The 12049-nt window shown below is 45.9% G+C and overlaps 2 protein-coding genes across 6 annotated transcripts in view; both read left to right on the top strand.

Annotated features, from left to right (window-relative positions):
* srebf2 (sterol regulatory element binding transcription factor 2) overlaps window positions 1–12049 on the top strand; it is a 597702-nt gene that overhangs the window by 523020 nt on the left and 62633 nt on the right. The window lies entirely within an intron of this gene.
* The window catches only part of LOC125879911 (RNA binding protein fox-1 homolog 2-like), an 80975-nt gene that overhangs the window by 17429 nt on the left and 51497 nt on the right, over window positions 1–12049 (top strand). Inside the window, exon 1 of one of the 5 annotated variants that reach the window (XM_049562075.1) lies at window positions 6849–7375. The exons of the other annotated variants lie outside the window; for them this stretch is intronic. Within the exon in view, the coding sequence (XP_049418032.1) occupies window positions 7223–7375 (153 nt within the window). The 5' untranslated portion in view covers window positions 6849–7222. Of the gene's footprint in view, window positions 1–6848; window positions 7376–12049 lie in introns of those variants that run through there. 5 annotated transcript variants of the gene reach the window in all.

Here is a 12049-nt window from a genome sequence, read left to right as displayed (position 1 = left end):
TGTTGGATATCGGCAAAAAATCCAATATGGTGCATCCCTAATGTAGAGGCCTAGACATGTGAAACACATATAACTAGTATTGCTTTGATTTGGTAGCTTAATTTTCAAGTGTCGCCATGTTCTTTTTCCAGACCCCAAGATGGCGGCCTTGTCTCAAAATTGATAATAGTCATTAGCCATGTTTCCATCAGCCATCAAATCTACTGGCCACTAGTGATTATTTCCAACCCTGCCATGGACTATCAACAAGGTGCAGATGTTCAATGAGACTATCCAGTAACAACCCCGCCCACATTTAAGAGTACTGTCTTTGGTGGAATTGCTAAGCACGTCAAGGGTCTAGGTACATGTCCATACGGCTTGCGTACTGGTTCTAAAGGCCCGTTTTCACCGCAGGAACTTCGGGGTAAATTTACGGGGCCGGGGCCGTTGGTGCGTGTCTCCACCGCAGGAACCACCCCCGAAGGACAGAGTTCCGGAACTTTTACAGGGGCTAAGCAAGTCCCTGCCTCGGAGTAGGTACTCAGAACGGCCCCGAGAAACTTCTGGCTGGGGCTTGGGGGTTACTTGGTGCTGATTGGATATACTCAAGGCGGAATGTGACGTCAACTGAAAGCAACAAAGTAGCCGGCATTTTTAAAACTCAGCAGACGAGGGTTAGCTTGTTCATAGCTTCCACCACCACGTAAACAAACTCAATAACCGGTCCGTGAAAAACATATTTTTTCCGGTGGATATCTTAGTTACAACATGATTGAGCTAGCAAAGCAGTTTTGTGTTGCTATGTGTGGTATTTATTCAGTTTTGGGAAATCACGATGTCTAGGAAGCATCAGCTGACAGGGACAGCTAACAGTGGCAGCAAAGCTAACATCAGGACGCCATCTGTTAAAAGCCTCCCATTGTCGGAAACGACATGAAACTACTCCAGTTAGCTCAATCATGTTGTAACTAAGACATGCGCTGGAAGAAATATTTTTTTCACAGGCCACTTTGTGAGTTTAGTGAGTTATTACAGACACTGCTATTGGCGAACAGCGTCCCTACGCCACTACGTCACCCCGGTCAAAATGGTCGCGCAACGGTTACATCACGTCCAGAGCCCGGTAACTTTACAGGAACCTTCCTCCTACTCCACTCTCTCAGTGGAGACACGGCGGTTGAGAGGGCCAAGGAAGAGGACGTTCCTGTAGTAGTTCCTGCCCCGCAATTAGTACCAGGAACTTCTTCAGTGGAAACGGGCCTTAAGGGTACTGCAGGGAAAGTGTTTGGTGGGAACGCGGCTTATACCACAACCTTGCCCATGAGGGAGAGGCTTAGAGTGAGGTGAAATGGTGCTTGAGGGAAATCATCCAATCTTTGATGACACATTCTCTTCTGCAACAATGACGCAATCAAAATGCAGCAATATACTAAAGAAGAGGCATTAGAAAATAAAATAAAGGGCAAGACATTACAACACAAAGCATTAACATTTCAGCACCTCTAAGTGGGTAGCGCTTCAAAATACAGAGCCAGAGCTCATTTGGATGGTGGAGCACCAACGGTAAAGGAACGTGCTTCTTGTATTTCAAGTCATTCTGCAGTTTTTGTTAGAACATTAATCAGTTAATTATCTTACTGAGCTATGGAAAGCAAAATGAACCATAACTGACATCCCTAGGTTACATTATGGTGGCTGACTCTTAACTCTCGGTCAGGGGAAGATGGTGTCGTCCATCTTGTCCTGTAGCAGGCTCTGTTGCACTACAACATCATTATGGAGACAGTTATGAAGTTCTGCGGAGGCTCTTGATATTTCCTCAGCTCCAGCCTTTGGTAGCATATAAATGATGGCTGTTAGAAGAATTGATGAAAGGGGAACTGGTGGTAATTGAGCTTCTGTTTCAAAGGCTTGACCCTCAGAAAGAGAAACTACGCTATCACCTTCTTTAAACTAAGCTCTGCACACTCTGTTCCACAGCCCCGTTTCACAATACCGTTTCTCTCCCCTCACACTTTCTCTCTTTTTATGCTTCTCTCTCAGCCTCTCTGTCGCTTTCTCATTCTAAGTGTCTCTCCATGCATATTGCTCTCAGTAATGAGTGCCTTATGTGTGCAGCGTAGCGGCAGGGTAGCTGACTATTTTCTTATCTACCTCCAAGCAGCAGAGCACATTGAGCGGCTCAAACCAGCTTGATGCTCGTGTGTGTGCAAGTGTGTGTAGGCACGTGCGAGCCCCGGTGTGTTTATGCGAAAGGCCTCTGTATCTGAGCGCTTGCGTGCATGAGCCTTTGTCTCCGTTTGTGTGCGTGTGTGCGTGTGTGCGTGCATCTCTAGCTGGTGTTTGGGATGTGCAGCTCTCTGGCAGTGCCACAGGAGGGGAGTGTTGGTCTGCGTGCCTGTTCCCCACAACCTCCCTCTCCAAATCACAATATGGGAGATTCTCACAGTCCTCATCGTCTTCTCCTGTATCCTTTTTTTCCTATCTTCACTCCTTCAATCCTCGGTATCTCCTTTCTTGGGAATACAGTGCTCCGACAGTGCAAGAGAGAGGCTTGACTGTTAGAGCTTGGCTTCAGGTTTAAATTAGATTGTATTTAGACTTCCCTAGATTTCCTTTCCCTTGTGTCCGGTGTTTTGTCTGGGTGTTGATCTGACATCAAAAAATTTGATTGTGAGAGAGACAACAGGCGAAACAAGAAACGAGAGGACGAGGCAGAGAAGTAGAGCAGAGGTAAAACAGAAATGGAAGCAAGTTATTTAAGATGGCTTGCCTGCAGGGCACAAAATCATACAATAGTCAGCTGCACAGTAAGAGCAGTCTTATATTCTGGTCTTGGCCCTGTCTGGGTTCATGTGCTTGTAAGACAAACACCTGGGCTTGTGATGTGTGACACTTGTGATCCGCAGTACGTCTTAACTCTTGTCATCTGTTCGAGTCAAAGCCAGCGCACACTGCCGCATTTGTTTAATAAATGATTTAAAAGTCGTCCCTGCTAATGCATTCTGCCCTTGAGCACACATATTAGGAGACTCCTGCACACTAGCTGCTGGTTATCATGCAAATGGGGCTAGCCTGGCCTAGCTTAGCCGGATCGGCTCGCTCATTGCTGCAGTACATTTGTCTTGGTAATGCTCCTGTCTAGTGTTATGCATGCATGTTTGAACTGCCTGTAGGTCTGCCTGTGTCAATATGAGTGTGTTAAGTGGTGACAAGCTCTTGTGGGCTCCTGCTGCTGCACACAGTGAGTAGTAAATATATACATGTGTGTGTGTGTGTGTGTGTGTGTGTGTGTGTGTGTGTGTGTGTGTGTGTGTTAGTGTTTGAGTGTGGGTGTGCAAATGGCCATTCAAACCCCTGGGGCTATACATGTCTCCTGCTGTTTAGGTCAAAGAGATGATCAGGGCTAACAACAAACACACACAAACACATACACAAACAGGTCATAGAGGCTCCACACCCGAGCATTTTTTAGCAATAATCACAAGCCCCTTTCGCACCGAAAAACCCACTAACATCCTGCTTTTGTATTCCATGGGTGAGATTGCAATCGTTATTCACCCCCAGCTCAAATGACTCGACAGTAGTCACAGCTATTTATCGGCTCCAGCTCCAATCGGCTTAGATCGACAGTGATGAATACAACACCCGAGTGGATGTGCTAATTTTAGCCCCTTTGCAGGCGCAATGGAGGAAAGTGCTGCTACAAACTACCGTCTGTCTCCATCAAAGCAGTGCTCAAACATTGTTTAAAATTAGTCAGTACCAAGTTTAAACTCCAGGCAAATAATGGACATAAAAAAGAAGTAACCAGTGTAACATTTTCGCAGGCCTCCATGCTGCTTTCTACTGTTTACTAACATCAAAAGTGACACATCCAAAAAAAAACAACAACATAAACGACACAAAAAAAAATTAGAAAGCCCTACTCTCTGCTGCAGAGCCATGTAGCTGAGCTGCTGGCAGGGTGTAAAATCAACTTTTTTACCTCATCTGCCATTGGCCAGTGACTTCCAAAAATTTACCGGCCATACATATTTTTCACCAGCCAAATAAAAAAATCATACCTTGTTTGACTACAAATAATTAGCTCACATTTTTAGTATGAAAATCCAACCCTGTCCTCTGTGTTTCTCTGGTGTGCTTGTGGCAAAGGCTGCAGCTCATTGTGTTGGTGTGGGGGTTGTAAGTCAGCCATGACCGTGGCTGGCCAGCCTTGTCGTAGTTTCCATTTTTCAATAAAACGCTGTGCGACATTTGTACTCTGTTTAACTGTCTGTTCTTCTTGTCCAAGTTCAACATGTTCATCTTCGTTTCCCCCCTTTTCTGGCGGTTGTTTCACACCAGGAATGTGTTGCCACATCTTGCTCAGAAGTTACCATAGAATGCTCAGGAAGCAGGTTCCGGTAGCTGACGTCATACGTTCCCAGCACACGTACAATAAGCTGCGAGGGTCAAAGTAGTCTGACACAGCTGGCAGAAATGGTCGAAGCACATAAAAAACCCACATGCAATTCAGAATTTTCCATCAGCCACTGGCGGGTGTGTGTTTTTATTTTACACGCCATATTTATTTTTTACTGGGCGGGTAATGAGAGAGCATTCTATCGCTTATTTTTCTTGTGTTTTAAAAACCTTTAAGACATTTCAGAATGGTACCGGTCAGGACTGTTATCCATTGTCGGAGGAAGCCACGGAAATGGGGAAAAAAGGACCGTTGTAATTGGTTTTCCCACGTTTTAAAAACACACATACACATGCTAATTTGGGTGGAAAAGGTAATACAGTATCTAAGGCCACATCCGTACAATTACTCCGTACACATGAGCATTTTAGCACCGTTCCAGAAGTAATCTCCTTACATATTAATTATGTGAAAACGCATATCACATGACCATTAGCATACACTTAGGCATGCATGTACTGGTGTGAGGAGGAAAGAGATTGTTGACTTTGTAGTTGGCTGCTTGATTACAGAAAATACAAAGATGGTGAAAAGTAAGAGCAGAGATTTCTTTGCATGGACCGACAAAGAGCCGCAACTGTTACTGAAAGTAACCCGTTGTTACAGAGCTAATATGGCGACATATAAGACCGGTACTAGCCTGGACCATTAGCCGTTGCCGGACGGAGCAATGAAAACAGCAAGGAGGTAACATTACCCACACAAAAAGGGTGAAATCACAAAAAATATAATGTTTTAACTTGAAATGTTGTGACTGATAAGAGCCAATTGGGAAGAGAACGTGAATGTCTTTGTCTTCATTTCTGCTCAGCCAGACTAAAACACAACTTGAGGGTTTTCAAACTAAAACAGTGTCAGCAGCGTTTTCAGAGGTCTCAGGTGTTCCAAAATGCCGTTGTAGTGTGGGTGTGTGGATTAGGGGTGTAAAAATACATCAACCCAGATCTACACATCTATACAATGATCCAGTATCATTGATGTAAAGTGAAAACATTGATACATATTATCATCTTTAAGAGAAATGCCTTTATTTTGAAATTCCCATGGCGCGTGTCACCATTTCTGTCCAAGCACACCTCCTTCCTAAACATTCAAACAAAGACAATAAGGATATTTACTGATATCGTCTCATATTGATGGCAGGCCCCTAAATGGAATCAAATCGAAATCGTGTCATGGCAGACTTTGTGATATCAGCAAGTATTGTATCATGCTGAAACCTGTGATTTACACCCCTAGTTCAGATGAAGCCTGAGTGTAATTGCCGGTCAGAACCTTCACATGGTTAATTAGAATTCTCCTGAACATCTTGTGGATGATTCCTATAGATAAGTTAAGACTGAGCGATTGATTATCTTTAGATGCTGTGTTTGAAGGAGCGGGCCTTTGTTTAAATTAGCTGATGAGTGTGTGTGTCTGTGTGTCAGCCAAAGTGCAGCAGCATGAATATGATCACAGCACATCTTTGTGTACACTATGTGTTTGTGTGTGTGACTGCGTGTGTTTATCGCAGTGTTCGGTCTGTGTGCTTAATCCTCAGATCATCCCCTATTCATCCTCTCATCCTCCTCACTTACAGCCCTAATCCTGTCATCCCTGGCTCTTATTTTCACCCAGCCTTTTATCCATTTATCCCTCTATCCTGTTATCTCTCGCTTGCATCCACTGCCCCTCTGTCCCTGCCCCCCCCATTCCAGCCCGGCTCCCTTCTTTTGCCCCTTTCCCCCCATCACCACCACCTCCAATCACTTACCCTGCCCTCCCTCCATCCCTCCATCCCTCTGGACCCAGTTCTAGCCAGCCTCAGCAGATGTCTGAAAGCTTGGCATCATGGCTTTTTTCCCCGCAGAGTTCAGTCCCTCCCATATGAAAATGCGGTGCAAGGAACTGCACTCTCATCTCTGCAAATTAAGCGCCTCCTAACAATACAGTGGTGGGAAGCGAGGGATCTGAGCCCGAGCCAGAAGGAAACGGCGCAATGCAGCGAAGTACAGATTCATGTGCAGGTTGAGGTTTAGACACTGGGGCTGGCGCTCCCTCAGTTTTGTGAGACTTCCATCTGTGTGATGAAGGCAGCTACAGCAGAGAGATGGTGATCTAGGAGCCTACCCACGCAGCTAGCTACCTAGCTGTCTACCGACTGGCCTACCTACCGCTGCTTTTTGGAGCTGACAGGCTGCCACGCAATAAATAAATCATCAAAAAAAAGCTGCAATGCAGTGGGGGTCGCCTTCGTGTTCTGTGCTCTCAGGCAGCCAGTGCGTGGATAGAAGACAGCATCTCCTTCCTGTTCCTTTTCTCTCTCCAGGGGTTTAAGGAGACAGCAACAACAGCTTTCTGACTCCATCCAGAAACAGGGTTAGATGGCTACATGGAGGGATGGATGCTTTGATGGATAGGAGGGACTGAGGCCGAGAGAGGGAGGGAAAGTTTTAAAAGAGGGGCGGGAACAAGAGGAAGCAGGGGGAGCAGCAGCAGCAGGACGTGTAACGCGAGCGTGTGAATGACAGACGCAGAGCAAAGAGAAGAGAGAGACAGGAGAGAAGAGACTCAGGCTGTCAGGAGGAGAGAGACAGAAAGGCCCGAGGGGGATCAGAGCAGCAGGGCCGGGGAGACGGAGGAAAAAGCGAGGCAGAGAGTGACAGGCAGACGAGGCTTGCGTGCCGGAGAAGTGGAAGAAGGGACACCGGCGAAGGGAAGGAGGAGGAAGAGGGGAGTGAACGAGGGAGAATTTGAATGTGTGAGACAGACGTGGACTGAAGCCACCGTCAGCTCATGGTCTTAGAGCACAGACAGGGGAGAGGAGGAACAGGAGGAGGAATAGACACACACAGGGAAGGGGAGAGGAGAAGGAAAGTGGAGAGCTGGTCAGCAGTTGTTCCTCTAGATCAGACAATGATGGGGCTGTACTACCAAGCAATGCTGCCGGTAAGTTTACAGCTTCTTTCTCTAAACAACTTCTGTGCACATGTTGAGAGCTGCGAGACCAGGACGAGGACATCACCAGATAATTAACGATTTAGTTTCATCAGTTTACTTTGGCGTGATCAAACAGTGAGAGGTGCTGTATATGGTACGGCCTGTTTTTGGTTTACTGTGTCTTGGCCCAGGTGAGGCCTTTGTCAGATAGTTGGCAGGGCATCAGGGTAACAGCAGGGCTTGTCCCTGCAGCTCTGCTCCTTTCACTTTTTAACCCTTTGCGCTCAAATATCTTTAATTGTTTGGAAGAAATCATGCTAATGGGTCATAACCACACTGATGCAACATTTCCTGCTTGTTTAACTGGAGTGGAGACAGCACTCAGAGAGGCATCAGTCGAGCTGGATGCTGCAGACCGACAGTGTTTTTGTGACTTTATTAAAACAGTTACTGCAGCATGTTATGTTTACAGAGTTGATGTGTGCTAGGCTGCTCTTAGCATATGGTGGGTGTGTCTGTGCTACTTTAGCTGAGAGACAGCCTGAGGATGAGAGCTGTTCTCTGGCTCTGTTCTAGCATGTCCCGCTCTCTGGTCTCGGGTTCCTTTGGGCCTTGAGGGGGGCGCTGGGATTCAGGGAGCTGGAGACATGAGGTAGCAACCACTGCCGCGTTGACATGCATGTACAGTTGCCATTGCATGCTCTCGCCACGCTGACTGCACACAGTGTCATGTTATATTTCATATGTATGTGTCTTGTCATGTCGCAGGCACAGAGGGTGGAGGGTGAGATTTTGTCGAGCGATTCAACGTTGTCATCCAAGCTGTCCGTGCAGTTTAAACTTCATCTGTGTCTGGATTGAGGGAGACAGGTGCCAAGGCACAGTTGTTACTGCGCACACACACACACACCAGTTGTTGCCAGGAGTACTTTACTACCCCCCTCTCTTGTGGCACAACAAACTCAGACACACAGAGATACTATTAATGAAAACACAGCAACAGCAGTCTTTTGGTAACGGACCCTCTGCCTGCGTTTGACTTATCGTAGGATTTCAGAGTCATCAGCGCGGACACATGACCTGCAGCCTCATCACAGAACGACAGCAAAGAGATATTGACATTCTCAATAACAGTAATCACTGCAGTGTTTATACTCAGGATCCAAAGGACAGACAGTTGTGTAACTTTGTAGAGTATTTTTCTTTTATTTGTGACACCATCCTACATGTGTACTTTAGCATGGTGAAGTAGAGGTGTAGGTTGTTGTTTTCTTTTCCCTCTCCCTCTGTTTTCCTCCCCTCCCTCTGTTTTCCTCCCCCTGCAGGCTGGAGCAGCTGTAAACTAAACACATTATTCCTCTTCAAAGAGAATGACGCCAAATGGAGGATGGCGGCAGTAACTAGAAGGGTGTTAGTGGGTGGGGGCGTTAGTTCCATGTGGGAATGCACTTTAAAGGTGACACACCAGCAGTCACACTGTCCTCCATAAGCCTTTATGGTGCAGTTCTCTATTTTGGGTGAAACATAGCTATACTATAGGAGTTCTCTCTCTCTATAAGAGTTCCTGTTGAATAGAGCTGGACGATATGCTTATCTCCTGATTTGATACTATCACGATTTTGGGTGCCAATTTGACATGTCTTGCAATTTTCAGTATTGCAAAGTCAGTATTCGAGTTCTTGTTTACTTTTTTTAACACTAAACCATGCGAACTATTGACTCATGCACTTCTGCAGACTGTATATATTATAAGGCATATTTCCAAAAACAGTGCACATCTCATGTCAGTCCATCTGCACAGATTTATGGCCTAGTTTATGGCACAGATTTGTGACCTTGCCCTGTGAAAGGGGCTATATTAAATACATCTTCTTAAAGGCTTCCTTAAAATGTACATGTTTTTTTTTTTTTGAAGTAAACTTAGAGGCACACATGCCGCGTCTTTAACCACCTGGAAAATGTGAGGTCGGGCGCAGGGCGCTACTTTTGTGCCTTTTTTTGAGCCAGCTTTCACTACTGCGGCGATGACTCACGTCTGAGGTTGCTAAGCAACCTTAACAAGTATCGTATAGCCTATTTACCTGAAATCCTGAGTGCAGAGCTGATCTTCTTCAAGGCGCTTTTTATAAGTGTGTAGGCCTATCGTCTATGGGACAGATGTAAAGCTCTGGGTAACCCTGCACTAACATGATCAACTTTTCCGTTTTTATCAGACTGAATATTTACAGAAGAAGGGAACGGTATCTGTCGGCTGTGATTGGTTGTTCCTTGTCACATGACATGTGGTGCGCACTGCTGCGTTCAAAAAGCTGAACTCGTTTTATCTCAGAGTGCAGCTGTCACGCCCTGAAAAATGGGGCTTGGGAGCGTGTGTGCACCGCAATGGCGTCGCTCTGGTGTTTGAGTGCTCCTGCTGTGCATCTACATTGAAAACAATGAATCTGATGGTTCAAAACACGCGGCATTTGTACAGCCTCTTACACTGGTACATTTCGCTCTCCCTGCAGTGTTTCCCACACATGATTATCTGGATTATTAGTATTTAAAATGGGTATTCCACTGTAGAGCTGCAGGCAGTGAATTGTTTGATCCAGCCCCTCCTCACCCACTCCCTCTTTGTTTCTCTCTGATTATCAGACCACAAATGAGACAAGAATTAGCTACCTTATGCACCCCAAATTCCCTCCACCACTTCCTTCTACCAGGAAACTATTCACAGCAAGGACAGGAAGCTCTGTAGACGTACTCGGTAAGGCCAGTGCGAGCCCTAGCGCTGGGGGTTCACAGCAGACTGGGTATAATCTGTGTACCGGCAGCAACAGAAAGTTTGCTAGTCCGATGAGGAGTGGCTGAATTCCAGGTTGCTGTGGGAGTAGCTGAAAGTCCGTCCTGAGACTGTTAGCCGTTTTCTGCTTTCTCGCTTCAGCTTTGTGTTTCTTGAAACAGATATGATGTCCAGTTATTTGTAGATTACCACCATAAAAGCCTCAATTTCTTTCCACCTCCACATTTCAGTTATCAGTTTCAAGATTCAAATATTGTTAAAAGAGAAATCACAATGCAGGAGTGCATTTATTTGTTTCCCACCATGATTGCTAAATCTGTAGTGTGACTTGTGCAGGACACCTCACCTTACTCTACCTTGAATTCAGAGCTGATTGATCTATTAGATGAATTTAATTAGATGTGTAAGATGTGTTTTGTTGTCATGAAAAGCGACAATGTGCAAAGAAGTTTATTGTAGTTAAAAAAAACTTGACTGATAGTGACTTCAGCTGTCTTGACTTAACAATGTTTGATAAGGCTGAGAGGTTCCAGATAGGATGTGATCTTTGGACTGTGTGGACCCTTTCACACTGGGTTGGGGTTGGATGCTCCGTAATGAAGCTGCTGATTCCGAAAACTTTTTGTTTGATTTTCTAGTCTTTCAGCGTCATCACTGCGGCAGGATGCCACATCAGCACAGAGCCGGCCTATTTTCATTTCTTTCTTTCTTCATTTCACAGTTCAACAGAAACATGTCAGCGTTACTTGTGGTCTGAAAACACTGGTGCACATTCCGCGCACAGGCATCTTATCCCCGCGTCCGCCTGTGTGTGAGTATTTGTAGACGTCCGGAGGTGTTGCATCATCCCTATCCCCCACCTGCTTAGTGCTGAGCCCATGATGAGGGGTGTCAAGCCGAGCCGCTGTTTGCAAGGCGGCGAGTGGCATCTGAGTATTTAGGCTGCCTAACTTTTCCACCTCCCATATTATCTGCACAAGACTGCTCGGTTAGCCAGTGAACAGCAACAGGCCTTCAAGGAATTTGCAAGGGATCCACACCCAAGCCTGCTGGCCTCAGGGTGCTGTGTGCACGTCTGTTTGTAGGAGTGTAGCTGCACGCACATGGACAGAGTTGTAAAGCTGCAACAAATTGACAGGTACCTGTGTGTTTCACTGCGAATGTCATGTTAGAACAACACAAACTACACTCAGTGCACCCAGCAGCTTGTTTATCTTATTCATTATAATTACCCTGTGGGATTATGGGTATTTTCGCATTCTCCCACAGTAGAAAGTAGAAAGTGACAGGTAACACTGACTTCCCATTGAACAAAAACAGTCTCACCTGTTACCACAATTTACACACTGAACCCAAGTGCACACTCCTCAGTAGTGGTGGCCTAATGCACTGTGTGACACCACTCTACCTCAGGGTTAACTGTTCTCCCTCTGTCCATACAGCCATGATGATATTGTCCAACACTAATGCTGCTCTAACCGCCACCGCCCGGGGCTGTACGCAGTGGGTCGAGGTGTGAAAACATGTTACCTCACACACCTCACGCGCTTACACACACACAGAGGCACACTGCAAGTGATGTGATGCACAGTCGTGGTGCAGTAGAGCCCTAAATGTATGCAGTATCTCTAAGGATACCTACTCCTGCATGACAAGCAGCACTGTAACATCGCACCTGTGCACACACTGTAGCCTAGCTTACACTACAGCGCCGACGGGCTTTTGAATTTAAACTTCTCCTGCAGAAGTCGTGACAGCAGTATACAAATTCCTCCACCTTGCCGCATCAATCCAGAATTAGCAATGCAGGATTTTACAATTCCTCTAGCAGGACTGGCAGTGCAGCAAGCCAAGGGAAACATTTAATGTCTGTCTGTGTTATCTTTAGTTCTTGTTTT

Source organism: Epinephelus fuscoguttatus, linkage group LG19 (assembly GCF_011397635.1).
Source record: "Epinephelus fuscoguttatus linkage group LG19, E.fuscoguttatus.final_Chr_v1".
NCBI classification, from domain to species: Eukaryota; Metazoa; Chordata; class Actinopteri; order Perciformes; family Serranidae; genus Epinephelus; species Epinephelus fuscoguttatus.
The sequence above is the reverse complement of the archived record's forward strand: the minus strand, read 5'-3'. Positions and strand labels throughout refer to the sequence as shown.